The sequence below is a fragment of the Rhinatrema bivittatum genome, chromosome 12, assembly GCF_901001135.1.
Source record: "Rhinatrema bivittatum chromosome 12, aRhiBiv1.1, whole genome shotgun sequence".
Lineage (NCBI taxonomy): Eukaryota > Metazoa > Chordata > Amphibia > Gymnophiona > Rhinatrematidae > Rhinatrema > Rhinatrema bivittatum.
Genome location: NC_042626.1, coordinates 58541894 through 58556345, shown reverse-complemented (window position 1 = coordinate 58556345; position 14452 = coordinate 58541894). Strand labels below are relative to the sequence as shown.

Genomic DNA, 14452 nt, shown 5'->3' with positions numbered 1-14452 from the left:
TTATAGGGAAATGGGCGCCACCTACTGGTGTTCAGGGGAAAGGCAACACTGGAACCTCGTTGGGGGCACGGAGAGCCCAACCCTGGGCCCAATTCAGCTGGAAGCCCAGAGTAGCAGAAGGAAAAGTACCGGGTCAAAAGCAGACAAGAGGTTGAGGGCGATACCTTTCAGTTTTGCCAGCAAAGTCTAAAACACCAACAACCTTCCATCCCTAAAAGTAGTTTTCACGGCAGTGATCTATAGAAAAGTAACGTCAGTAACAGGCAAGCAGAAGCAATTTCTACCATCACTAGGAACATTATTTTACCCCAGAAAATCAGGACGCCTTGATATTAAAAAGAGTCAGGTTTTGGGGGCTTGTTAAAGAGAACTAAATACGTGCAGAAGCGTTGATGCGTTCATGACCAAAACCTACGGAGACAAAAGGCAATTTGCTGTTTGACTTTGTAAAGGAGCAAACACCGTTGGGACCGGTGCCACACAAAGTGGAGTCTGAAGGTTGGAGCATCCATAATGCTAATTATAAACCTGAATCCGATGAACGGACAGCCGCATGGAACGAGATTACTTGTGACAGCACTTCATCAATACTTTATTGACGCCGAGATTTTGACTGGAAAGTCACAGAGGGAAATGGGTCAATACACTGAGAACCGAGTACCAAGCCAAACTAATTTATCATTTATTTTGAAGAGTTTCCTGTGACTCCTGCTCTTGTGATTACAATAAGTAAAATCACAAGGACAGGTGTTTGATGAAGCTGGAGAGCTTTTAGAGGAATCCGTGTTTGCGCATGGACAGCTGTAGGTGCCGTTGACAAGCACAAGGGAGAAGGACAATCTGAAAATGGATGTTGCCGACAAGGAAAACCAAGAACAAATGCTACAAGAGAAATGTTGTATTGAAGGAGCTATTCCTGTCACTTTTGATGGGCTTATAAACTAGTTTAAGAAATAACGTGGAATATCTGAGGGATACCCTTTCACGTCTAAAGTCACAGTGACATAATACACAATGACTGACAAAGACCAACTGGCCCATCTAGTCTGCTCAGCCATTCCCATCCACACTGCCAAGAACACGTCCCAGGAGTCATGTGATAGACTACTAGTGCAGGCAGGTCAGGCTCTCCTGACCCAAGGACCAAGAATCCTGCTTTAAATCCGTTTTTTGGAGGACAAAGGTGCCCAAATGTTTAAAGAAGGCAGGCTGTTAACAAGATATTGGGAGTTGAAGGGGAATCCTTGTTCTCCAGCCTCTTTATGATAATGCCCAGGTCTCTCCTGTTACTTTTTCACCAGACTTATCTACTTGCTGGGATGCCAGTTTAAATTTCCTGGGTCAAATTTGGGGGGATTCTTTTGTTAGGTATCTCAAAGATCTTTGTTTGAAATATAATCTTGATTGTGCAAACTCATTATAGATATTTGCAGAGATGCACATAAACGTCTTGCGGTTTCAGGTGAGTTGAGACAAAGAAAGGGGGTTGAAAAGATTCTCTCACAGCCACCTCTGGTTTTGGAAACTCTCTCTCTCGAATATTTTCTTTGTTGAATACAATAAATGATCCAGGAACCAGTACAAATATTGATTGATTGATGGAATGCCGATCCCAGCCTGGACCTGGACAAAGAAGATTGGCGTGATATATGGCCTTCGATTTCAGAGGCCTCTTGCTTGTAATAAAACGAGAGCGTTATTATTCAAACAGCTTCATCACACATACACATGTCCCGTCTTCTTGGCGGCATTTAGTAACGCCAGCCGCCTTGGTAGGAGAGAGGGTGTGGAGAAGAAGGATCATACATTCACATGTGGCGGTTTTGTGCATGCGCTCTGGGAATTCATGCATCGAGAAATACAACTGTTTGCTTGGCAGAGCTCTAACTGGACCCCCTGGGCTTTGTCTTTTGGGTATTTGGGAAAAAGTGGGAATTCCTACAAATGTTGGTTTCACGTCTCTTATACGCAGTGCATCTGACAATTGTGTTTTATTGGATGGCGTCTCTTTTGTTGACCTTTTGGAAGAGCTGTGTAGCAGACATCGCGAGTATGGAACGTATCAACGTTTGCACTAGGGGGAGACCCGGCCAAGTATGACGAAGTCTGCGAAGCATATTGACGCTGGAGGAGAGAGACTGAGGATGGGGGGATTACTTGAGAGGGGCTATTTACATTGCTTTCTCTGATGTTATGAAAAATGCGGGTATTTTTGAGTCGCCAATCAAGCTATCACTTTTAATATTTGTTGTGTTTTTATACATCCTTCTTTGGCAATGTCTCATATTTATGGTTAATGGTAAATGTTAAATAAAGAATATGAAAAAAAACCCTCCACATCCCAGCTGCCAGCCATAGAGCGTGACAGCAGAACATCGAACATCACTGCAACCAAGACAGCTTTGGTCATCTTCCTCCACTATTCTCCATCCTCTCAGGCAACTGAGCTCCTTTTTAGTTAACACTCAGCATCCCCACGCTTCCTATGTTCTATCACAAATTCCCACAATAATCTAAATAGCCACCACCACGTCTGAGCCCAGAGCCAGCTCGGTGCTTGCATTACAGCTGTGTGTGTGTGTGTATGAGGGGGGGGGGGGGGGGTTACAACCTTCCTATCACCCCCTGTCTGAGGTCTCCCTGTTTTCTTCTCCAGTGGCTCTGAATTTCCAGACACCTGGCTATGAGATGGATCTGAACCAGGGCCGCTTCCAGGAAAACGGCAACTGCGGCTACATCCTGAAGCCCCCTTTCATGAGGGACATCAACACCAAGTTCAATCCGGAGTATCCAAGCCGAGGATCCAGCCATGATGTGAAGACCCTGTCAGTGAAGGTAAGAGACGGATTTCACGATCCCCGCGCGCTAATGCTAGTCCGTGTGAGCAGTCGCCGTTTTCCAGTCTATGTACGTGCATTTGCGCAAGGAAGGAGCACAGGGTCGGGAGTTAAGGCGTTCTGCGCACTGCACGGCTGGAAACAGGCAAACTGCTCAGACCTTTACTGTTGCATAAATATTGTGGGCCTGATTTTCAAAATAATCTCTGCGCATAAACCAAAGTTTTATGAGTGGGAATGTCTGTTACAAAATAACCTGGGGACTCATGTTGCATGAAAGTTTGCATGTCCTTGTACGCGAACCGGCGTTCTGGGGGAGGGCCTAGCTGGGAATTCTGCACATGATTATTGTATTTTAAAATATTCGCCTGGAAGTTCCCCTGCACAAGTTACGCCCTCGACAGCGCAGGCGCAACTCTCTGCGGGCGAGTGTGCGTGTCCATGCCCACTTCCGTGAGAATTTTCAATGCACACAAGTTCGCTTTGAAAATTGAGAGAAAGTTTGCCTACAGGGTAGGCACAGACTTTCTCTTCGACCCACAGAGTTATAGAAAGACTGCCCTGTGGCAGTAAAATATCTGCGTTCTTGTATTTTGTAAAAATTGAATAAATATTAAATATAAAAATAAAAAAAATAAAAATATCTGCGTTGCTTGTAGGCTCACAGAAGTGAATTTTCAAAAGGGGAAACCCCCCTCCCCCATAGAGTTTCTCATTGAAAATTCGGGTATGGCCGGCGTGGAAGGTAATTTCACAGCACAGGTAACTTTACCTGCAGAGGAGGGAGGACGTTTTGCAGGCCGCCAGTTTTACCCAAGCAACTACTTAGTCATTCAGATAAATTTGTTTAAAAATCATTCCCCCCCCCATCCCCAGAAGTGACTCCTTCCTCCAGTACTGTATTGGCTATTGCTACCCGGCACCTCTGCTGGGCGCTGAGGGGGAGATCTGTTCTGTGATGCCACTGTCACATTGATTGGCTACACTTACAGGATGACAACTTGATCGTCATCGTAAACTTGGCTTCACCGTTAAGCCACACTGCTGAGGTCAAAGAAACCCTTGCAGAGTTAGCTTGGCATAGGGGATTATTATATAGAGGGGATGATATAATAAAGAAAATATGTCTAACATTTATTCCAAGCAAATCAAAAGGAGTGTAAGAATTATCTCTGGAGAAAACAAAAAGGTGATCTGCGAATAAACAGAAATGGAGGAACAGGCAGATTGATATTGGGAAGGCCTTCGGCACTGCTGTACCTTTCAGTGACTTTTGAAAGGTCACAAAGTGAGAGCTGGAGGTACGATTGGAACCTGGAACTTCAGATCTTTGCAGCTCTGAGAATTTTGCTCTAAGCCAGCCTAGGACAATGAAGTGACCAGAGGAAAATTTCACTCTGAATTTTCTCACTTTTAGATCTGGTTTAGCTGTTGAGAGGACTCAACTCTTTTGTTTTAAATTAATCTTCTCAGGGCTGCCTTAGATGGAGAAATGTATTAAATACAGATTTACGTGTGAGGTAATCTAGTGCTGAGCATGGCTTGGAGGTTGGGGAGGGTTTTGCTTTTAGTTTGGGTTTCTGTCTGCATCTTGTGTGTTGTTTCATTGCTATGTTCTAATTGCCTGCCTGTTTTATGGTATTTATTGTTTACAATTCTTGTGTAAGATGTTGGCATAGGGGGTAGAAAATCGAACTGGGGAAAATTAAATGTCTTTCTTCTTCCTCCTGCAGGTGATCTCCGCCCAGCAGCTGCCCAAACTCAACAAGGAGAAAAAGAATTCCATCGTGGATCCCCTGGTGCATGTGGAAGTCTACGGGGTCTCCATGGACAATGCCAGAAAGCACACCAAGTACATCCTGAATAACGGTGAGCATGGCCCAGGGCAGCGGGTGGAGGAGGCCATGGGAAACCGAGCAAACAGGTCCAGCCCAGCCTCCTGGGGCCACAGATCTTCCGCTATGTACAAAGGGGGTTGAACAAGCTACTGCGCTGTACGACCTGCCCACGGTTACTGAATGGGACGGGGGGAAGCACATGACGGCTGTGGTCACTTAGTGGGTTTTGGGGGTTTTTTTGAGTGTATTTATCTTACGCTCAACGAAAGTTACAGCCAGCTACAGTAGGTATTTTCCCTGTGCCCAGAGAGCTCACAATATAAGTTTGTACCTGAGCCAGTGGAGGGTAAAGTGATTTTCGCGAGGGGCGGCAATGAGATTTGAATCCTGGCTTCCTTGGGTTCTCAGTCCCCTGCTCTAACCACCAGGCTACTCCTCCACTTGGGGCACTCTTCGAAGGCGAGGTCACCATCACAGTGACTAAAGTCATCAGGGGCACTTGCCAGCCTTACAGGTTTGCCCACGGGGGGGGGGGGGGGGGGTGGCGTTCCTACTCAGGACTGCAACAAGGGCTAGGCAAGCAGGACGACCGCCTAGGGCATCAAGCTGGGGGGGGCATCATGTTACCCTTTTGATCTAGTCTGTGAGTCTGCGAGCATGCAAGCCCGAAAGGGAAGGGGTGGCTAAGGTAATCCTTGCCCTAGGCACCATATTGTCAGGACACCTTCTTCCTACTGCTTCTTTTCCCTCCTTTGAGTGGGAGGGTGAGAGGGCATCGGTAGCACCAGAATAGGGAAGGGTGCTCTGTGCACTCTTTTGAACTTCCCTCCTACAGCATAGACAAATGTATTAAATACAAAACGGTTCTCCCCATAAAGAGAAAGGTTAACAAGCGTACTTCTTAGTGGCAAATGTGCATCTGCGATTCAAGGTCAATCTGCATCACTGTGCAAAAAAAGATACGATTTTATGGTTTAGTGCCCCTTTAAAGGACGGGAAATATGCTTCTAATTTCTGTCTCCCTGGCTTCCCTTTCTTCTTGTTCCCCTTCCCCACCGGCTGCAGGTTTTAACCCCCGGTGGAATGAAACCCTGACGCACCATGTCCGAGTCCCTCAACTGGCTCTGGTCCGATTCGTCGTGGAAGATTATGACACCACATCCAGCAATGACTTTGTAGGGCAGTACACGCTACCCTTCATGAGCCTGAAAGCAGGTGAGTCTGGCAAAGGGATGGGTCAGCAGGGGGTGGGGCACTTTGCACTTTCCATGGTCCGGGCCGGAACATTCCGTGGCTGCTTCCCGTGGGGCAGGACTGGCGTTAAAACCTGAGCCCGCTCAGCCCTGCTAGATCCCATTCATACTGCGTTTTCTGGGACTTCTCTCTGGTAACACAATGTCAGCCTGCAGTAGGAATGGGGGTTTTAGGGACAAGCTTTTCAGAGCGAAGGCTCTGTGCCCTAGCAGGCGTTCAGCAAATGAAGCCGAGATCCTGTATGCAGGGAAGTTGTACATTCAGGATGCAGATCCAACTGCATTTGATTTACATCTTATTAAAAGGGTTTAAAAAAAAAACAAAAACCTGTATGAACAGTGCCTGAAGGAGTTTAGTGGTCCTGAAAGTGTGGAACTGAAGCAATCAGAAAGACGATCAAGGCATTATCCCTCTCAGCCGGCAGACGCTAATGGATTATAAGAGGCCTTAGTATTTGTAGAACAGCAGTCCAGCTGAACGCTGGGAGTCAGCAGAAAAGCTGTGATTTGCCGGAGCAGGGTTAGTATGAAGACAGCTGCCTGGGGTGGGATCTCTTCTTCCAACGACTCATGCTGTGTTTCATGTTCTCAGGGTATCGTCACATCCACCTGCTCTCCAAGGACGGCACCTCCCTGTCCCCGGCAACCCTCTTTGTTCACATCACCATCGAACGCTTGTGAGCAAGGCATGGGACGTTATCACACAGTGCAACCCTTCCTGCCCTCCCCCCCCATGTATCCCGACCACCAGCTCTTCATATATATTGGGACGCTGCTGCTCTAGGTCAATCATATGGCTACAGGGTTTGCCCTGCATTGAATCTGCAATATAACCATGAACCTGAGTCTTCAGAGCTCACGGATCTGTGTGCCAGCCACAACACCACAGTCACACACACCCCCCCAGAGACGCACACATGTACTCCCTCCTTCACTGGCACACAACCACCGGAACATGCAGATGTGCACGCCCACAGATCCCTTGGCTTCCGTAGCATCTGTATGCCATCCCTCCCCTCCCCCCCCTTCTATCGCCTCCCCGCTTTGTGTCCTGAACTCCTACGGCACGGAGGAGCCTCACCTGTCACTTATCTGCGGAAAATGTCGACAGAGTCTGGGCAAGACCGTTCGGTCCGTGGAATCGGAGGCAAGCGATACCAACGGATGGGATTGTTAAGCCAAGAGAGGAAACCCCCAAACTTCATTTTATAAAACTTATTCCATTAGTCCTTGCTAACCATTTTAAAGAAACATTTATTTTTTACACATAGGAGCTTTTGTAAGGAATTTCCAACTCAGCATCAGCTGCCTCCTGAGTTAGATGGGTGGACGCAGTTCAGTTCTGTTACGAGATCAGCTTTTAGCAGGGGGAAAGTTACTTGTATACCTCAGCCAGGCTGATTTTATCCCTGCACTGTGAATCCATGGCCAGCAAGGATGCTGGAAACTCTGTGTGATTTCTGTCTGATCAGTCTTGCAGCCTCGTCCCCTTCCCCCATACTGGGAGGCAGAGAGAAGAAACCATGAATGCCGAGGGTGGTTGCTGGGGTTGCGCTACAATGGAAAAATGATTTGCACAGCAGGAGCCAAGAAAGGGTTGTCCCCAAAACTATGGAAACGGTGCAGGGCAGCAGGCAAGCTTTGATCCCAAGGCACTGGATGCTCCTTTCAGCAGGATTTCCTTGTCATTCTCCGAGTACCGGGAAACCTGTCCATGACTGCCAGTGGCCACGGGGAGGGGTCGCCGTTTTTGGACCAGAAAACCGGCAGCTTTGGCCTTTGAGCTGTGCGCGTCGACAAATGGAGGAGGACTCTCCATGAGCTATCGAAATCCTGCGTCTGCCCGCGCTGCGGGGGGAAATGGTAAAGAGAAAGCGAGTCAGGGAGGGCCTCTGGTGCTAGAAGAAACCTTTGGAAAGAGAACATTCAAACAAAAAGATCCACTTCCGAGGCAGGGCCTCCCATGGGAGCACCACCTGGAGCTGCCGAGCCTGCGCCGATCCTGATCTGTGAAAGCGAGGTAGGGCACAAACCATGAAGGTAAAGAATGGAGGGAGCTGGAAGCCACTGCAAAAGACTTAAAACATACGAAATCTATGAAAAGAGAAACCAGTTTGACAAATGACTCTTTATTCCAATCCCAGGTGCAGTATTACAAGCCTTCTAAAATGTGCAAGGGTCGCTGTCCTGTCACACAGCTCTTTCCTCACGTCCATAAGAACATAAAGAGGTGCCAGTGCTCCATCGAGCCCGCATCCTGCCCCCCGACAGGAACCCGGCTGGGTCAGTTGGAAGAATCTAGCAGATCCTAGTAGCAAAGTCAATTCCCAGAAGTACGGCATAGAAACCCCCAAGACTAGCTGGCTAATAGAAACATAGAAATGACGGCAGAAGAAGACCAAACGGCCCATCCAGTCTGCCCAGCAAGCTTCACACTTTTTTTTTCCTCATACTTATCTGTTACTCTTGGCCCTTAGTAACCTTTTGGTTCTATTTCCCTTCCACCCCCACCATTAATGTAGAGAGCAGTGCTGTAACTGCATCTAAGTATCTAGCTTAATTGGTTTGGGGTAGTAACCACCACAATAAGCAAGCTACACCCATGCTTATTTGTTTACCCACCCTGTGCATTTCAGTCCTTGTTGGTTGTTGTCTGAATATAAATCCACTTGTCTTCATTCCCCCCTGCCGTTGAAGCAGAGAGATATGCTGGATATGCATTGAAAGTGAAGTATCAGGCTTAATTGATTCGGGGTAGTAACTGCCGTAACAAGCAAGCTACACCCATGCTTATGGTCCTGTCCTTCAGAAAACTTGTTCCAACCAGTGGCCTGACTGATCTGCCAACTGTAAATTCACCAATGTAACCATGAGCTCACTCAGTCCCCACGTGTGCACTGCTGTCTCAGAGCAACAATGGCGGCACTGGAGATGTGAGGTCACAGGACGAAGCAGGGGGAGGGGAGAGAGAAAGGCTGCGGTGGCAGAGAAGCAGCTGGGGGAGGGGACTGGAGACCTGCAGGAGAGCGGGGGCTGGGAATTTTTCCAGCCCCTCTATTTGCCTGCCTAGGCACAGGCCTGTGCATAAATCCAGGCCTAGTACTTGTGACCCGGGTTGAACAGGATGGCGGGCTCGGTGGAACTCGGGTCTGACCCAGCATGGAACATCTTACATTCTTAATGCAACCACAAGAACAGGAAGACTTCAGATTAAGTGCCTCTCACTCCCCAGCACAGATCCTACCTCCTCACTGCTGAATCTTATTGTGCGTTTCACCGTTCCGTTCTCCCCCACAATTAGTGGAAGAACGGGTTTCCCTGCGCTGGTAGAGGAATCCTTATTCTGTTTCAGTCTGTACGGGAGCTGTGTTTGTGGATTACTGTGGAGGTAAAATCCGCTAAGGAAACACAATGCAATTGACTTTTTAAAGAATATGTAAATGTTGTACATATGTAATATCGTAAATCTAATGTCAAATATAATATATATGGTAAAGTTCTGCAATAAGAAAAGTTAATTTTCAGTGTATTATAGCTGTGGCTGTCTGGTCTGAATAATAAAGTTTTATATAAGAAATGTATTGGGTTGGGTTTGCTTCAGGATTAGATTTTTTTTTTTTTTTTTACAAACAGCATGGTGTGGCTTTAGCAGGCCTTCAGAAGACCCCCGGCCTGGTGACCACTATTCTTAACCCATGTGGGCTGCTGCCAGTTAAAATCAGCTTTTGCAGCAGACCTGAAGGTGGACCTGAAAAGCAGTGGCCATCTTACTGAGTTGCCCTTTGCCTTTTCTGTATGCTTGCTAAACTTTCACTCTGCTAGCATTTCCCCTTCCCAGCAGAAGGTGGCAGGTCACAAATACGGAAATGCACATTCACAATGGCTTCTCCCTCTCCATAACTGGTTCACGTCAGCATATGAAGACTCAGAAATGCGCAGCTTCCTGTGGACCCCATCCAATTAGATAACAAAGAGCTGCGAGAAGCACGGCTGAGAACATCATCATAGGTGTCAGCCAGATCAGCTCTTACCAGGAGCTTAATCTGAGATGCGTGAGACTTTGGGGTAGTTTGTACTGTGGCTTTAAGATACTACGATGAGAAAGAAATGTTAACACACCATTCAATGCTAAGATTGCTGGCATAAACGTTAGCACTTACCAAGAGAGTTTTTCCTTCCCGCCTCTGCTGATTTGCTACCATCAGCACAGGATGAGCCGTTTCTTCCAAGCCTAATCCATTGGTTCCATGTTACAGCTTAGATTGGACTGTATTGACTTAACACAATAGCATAGCCATCAAATTTTGTAGGCCCCTTACTCATAAGGTCTGTGGTCCACAACAGACTCTAATGTGGTATAGGGTCACCTTAATTTATTTAAACAACTTTTATGCATTTTTTAAATTTTTATAACCTCAATAAAATTAATGTCCCAATAATGCTGATGAACTCCAGATTTATAGCGCCAACTTTGGCTCCTAATCTGCTATATTTCAAATTGTAAGACACAAAGGTAAAGTCACGAATGATTTCAGCGAGAATACTCATCCATTAAATGTCCTAATCCCGACACAATCGTGTTTCGGATCAAGTCCTGCCTCAGGGAATTCGCTTCTTCCAAGCTATACCAACATGACAACCGACAAAGTCTATCCTTGTTCAATCAGCAAGTATCGTCCATGGCTTTTTTTCATTTTGTATTTTCCCGCGGTCTATCTCTAGACTCGCTCGTTAATAACATGGCGGCACGCCATTATATTGAGTTTATAAAAATTAAAAAAATGCATAAAAGTTGTTTAAATAAATGAAGGTGACCCTATACCACATTAGAGTCTGTTGTGGACCACAGACCCTATGAGTAAGGGGCCTACAAAATTTGATGGCTATGCTATTGTGTTAAGTCAATACAGACCAGTTGAACCACAATTTTAGAGTTGTTGCATACAATTTAGGTGACTGGAATACACTTGTTGTGTTGTTTGGGGTATTATTTGAGACAGCTTAGATTGGGCCACCCAGCCACCTCCATCAATCACCTGGTCCTTCCTGGCTAGGAAACTCTCCATGAATGGGTCTAATGCTGCAGTACCCCAAACCATAGGGTGAGGGGAAAGGGAGAAATGAGATCTGCTCAGTCCATCACCTCCCATCTCAGTCAAGTGCATATGACAAGATGGAGGGGGGGAGAGAGCAGAAAAATGGGAAACAAACGGGTCTGGTGACTTAAAAAAGCAGCACGAGAACTCGGACTGTATTTGGTTGACTCAGGATCAGGTGATTAGGACTGCAGAAGATACCTCAAGAGCAGTGAAGTTATAGTCTAAATGAGTACAGACAAGGCCCAGACCAGGGCCATCCGATTACGTCCTGTTCTCCAGTGTGGCTCAGCAGCGCCCCCTGCTGTCTCACCTCTTTGATATGGGGAACAGGTTCATAGCTTTTAGAAAGTTTTGGACGATCAAAAGATTTTTCTCAAAGCTAAAAGCAAGCCTGCAAAAAATACTAATTCCAGCTGAACCTCAGCTTACTGAGAGAAAGAGATATAAAGAGGAGTTTACTGTTCTGCAGAGCATTTCACAGAGGTGTAGACTTCATTTCACAACGCAGGTGAAAATAGAAAGAAGAGAGATACCTTAACCTCATCTGAAATAGCTCTTTACCTTAAAAAGTATTAAAAGATTCAGTGTCCCAAGGGGAGGCCAATCAAGAATTAACAATAATAACACACACAGTGTGTATACAGTATGTACAGTGGCTATAGAAAGGCTACGCTCCCAAATATTCACCTTATGTTACCTTATGGCCTAGAAGTAAAATGCAGTGTTTGTTCCATGTATCCACACATCCTACTCTCCAACTGCCAGGTGAAAAATATATTCCAGAATTCCTTAGAAAATGAAGTAGAAATAAAACTTTGGATTAGGCTGGTGGGATAAGTGTCCAACCCCCCCCCCCCCCCTTGTACTTCTGTAACAATTGTAAATACTTAAAACTCCAGTGAAGCCAATCGCATTCAAAAGCAGGCACCAATTGGCCCCATCTGTGTTTAATTGTCCTGATTCACATGGCAACAGGATAAATTCAGCTGTTCCTATTGGTTCTCTCTGCTGGGCAGTGCATTTCAAAGCAACGACGCAACCATGAGCACCAAGGAGCTGTCCAAGGAATTGTGGGACAAGACTGTAGAAAGGTACAGAGCCGGGGATGGATATAAAAGAATTGCAAAGTCTTTGAATATCCATCAGAGCATGGTCAAGATAATTATTACTAAGTGAAAGGTGAATGGCGGCACCTAGACCCTGCTTACATCAGGCTGGCTCTCCAAACTGGATGCCTGAAGACCTGGATGATCAGGGAGGCAACCAAGAGCTCAATGGCAACTTTTTGAAAGAGCAACAGGCTTCCATGGCCAAGACTGATCAAAGTGTGCATGCAACAATATCCCAAGTATATCCATAAATCTGGTGGCAAGAAGGCTCACCTTGCATCCCATTGGAAGCGTGCAAAGAAACACTTGGATTACTGTAGCCATGTGCTGAAAAGGTTTGTGGTCTGACAAAAATAAAGATCTTTTTCGCCTGAATGCAAAGCGTGACCTCTGGCACATACCCAGCATGGCACACCATCCCTACTGTGATGCCTGGTAGTGGCAGCAGGTGTTATGGGGATGTTTTATCATTGGCAGGGACTGGGGCATTTTGTCAGGACAGCAGGGATAATGAATGGAGAAGAATACCAAAAAGGGCTTCAGGACCTGCTGCCCTCGGCAAGAAAGCTGTAACTGGGATGGAAGTGCAAGGACCTGAACCATACAGTGTGCGGCTAAAGAACAGCGAGGTGAATGTCCTGGAGAGGCCCAGTCAGAACCCGGGCCTGAATCCAATCGAAAAGCTGTGGCATGATGAAGAATGCTGTCCATCAGTGCTGCCCAAGGAACTTGCCAGACTTTTGTAAAGAAGAATGGTTTAATATTGACAAATTTAGGTGTGCAAAGATGGAGGAAACCTAGCCTAACAGACTCACAGCTTTAATTACTGCCAAAGATACCACCAAGCATTGACTCAGGGGGTGCAGACTTAACCAAATGTGGAATTCCAGTTTTGGTTTTTTGGATATGTATATGCTTTGCTCTGCAATAAAACATTTTTTTTGCCTGAAAGGTGTGGAGCACCGTGTGTTGTTGAGTGGAAAAAACTCATTTACATGCATGCAAGTCTGACGCACTGACACAATAAAGCATGAAAAATCATCAAGGGGGTGACAACTTTCTATAGCCACTGTACACATACAGATTAAACCCTACCGATCAATTACCCAGGGAAGAAGAATTATATGAAAACTGCTTTCATATTTTTTTCTTGCAGTTTCCTCCTGTTTCTTTGAGCTTTCAGAACAATCAGAGGCAGGACTGGGTTCTGGAGGGGAGGGAATTCCGCTATTTTATCTTCCCTTCCAAACCATGTTTAATCCAGTCATGGCGGTGACTGTCCTGGGCCAGGGGCCACCCATCAGCCTCCTTCTGGAGCCCTGCTATCACGGATCCTGAATCCAACCACTAGGTGTCGCCGTTGCGTCCCCGGAAGCTCTGTGCTCGGCCTTGGGGTGTGGAAGACCTGAGCCCGGAATCACACCCAGCTTGGCAGTGCGTAGCCACCACGGGAACAGGCTGTCCCTGATAAGTTCTTTCCAATTGGCGGTTTGACTTTCACTTCCAAAGCAACCCGCCTTCGTATCGAAAGGAACTCAGGGAATAGCTGCTACAGTAATGCAGGCCCTGTGAGCCGCTGCCAGTCCCGGATTTCTGCAACATGCCGCAAACTGAATACTTTTTTAAGGGGAGAAGAGAGGGCTGTGCTTGTCTACAAGGAATAGGTAACAACAAAACATAAATATGTACTTTTTATTAATGATCACCCATGCTTGTGTCTGGTTTAGTCCAGTCCAAATCAATGTATGGAAAATTGGATCACTTGGCATTTCCTGGCAAAACTTCTCCCTGACCTGATTGAGTTCTTGCTGGCTTACTGCAAAACCAGTCCAACCTAGGAGAGTGTTAGACAGAGACAGATGAGGTCGGCAACCAGTCCTGCTGACAAATATCCCGGTGATGATAAACCGGCTGTGTAATACACAATACGTTATAGGTTGCAGGACGTTCAGTTAAATAGCATAGTAAAAAATCATCAGGTCTCCTTAAAAAGCCCTCTTCTAGAGTTGTTCTTGACTATTATTAAGTCTAAATTAAAATAAGCAGAGTCTAAGATACATCATGAGAGATATGGCTGGACAACTCTTGCTCAGGAGGGCGTCCCAGCAGTACTCTGGTACTACTGACAATCAATACATAATACTGCTGGCAATTTCCAAATAAACAAGTATACCCCGATGTCAAGGGAGACAGGAGCTGCCTTAGAGCAGAAGACTGCAAATAGTAGAACACAGTGCTGGGAATCTCCCCTTCCATGGAAGACTCCATCGGATCTAGGGCGTTAAAACACGTCAAACTCTTTCTGCCAGAGGGGCC

General features: G+C 46.3%; 2 protein-coding genes across 2 annotated transcripts in view; one reads left to right on the top strand and one right to left on the bottom strand.

The window, feature by feature from the left end:
* Positions 1 to 8416, top strand: part of PLCD3 (phospholipase C delta 3) — a 73195-nt gene extending 64779 nt beyond the window's left edge. Inside the window, exons 13-16 of the mRNA XM_029572430.1 lie at positions 2657 to 2835; positions 4571 to 4706; positions 5741 to 5890; positions 6521 to 8416. Coding sequence (XP_029428290.1) covers positions 2657 to 2835; positions 4571 to 4706; positions 5741 to 5890; positions 6521 to 6609 — 554 coding nt within the window. The 3' untranslated portion in view covers positions 6610 to 8416. The remainder of the gene's footprint in view (positions 1 to 2656; positions 2836 to 4570; positions 4707 to 5740; positions 5891 to 6520) is intronic.
* Positions 8417 to 13814: 5398 nt separating this feature from the next.
* LOC115073899 (glycylpeptide N-tetradecanoyltransferase 1-like) overlaps positions 13815 to 14452 on the bottom strand; it is a 46653-nt gene continuing 46015 nt past the window's right edge. The window contains exon 11 of the mRNA XM_029572839.1: positions 13815 to 13970. Within this exon, the coding sequence (XP_029428699.1) occupies positions 13950 to 13970 (21 nt within the window). The 3' untranslated portion in view covers positions 13815 to 13949. The remainder of the gene's footprint in view (positions 13971 to 14452) is intronic.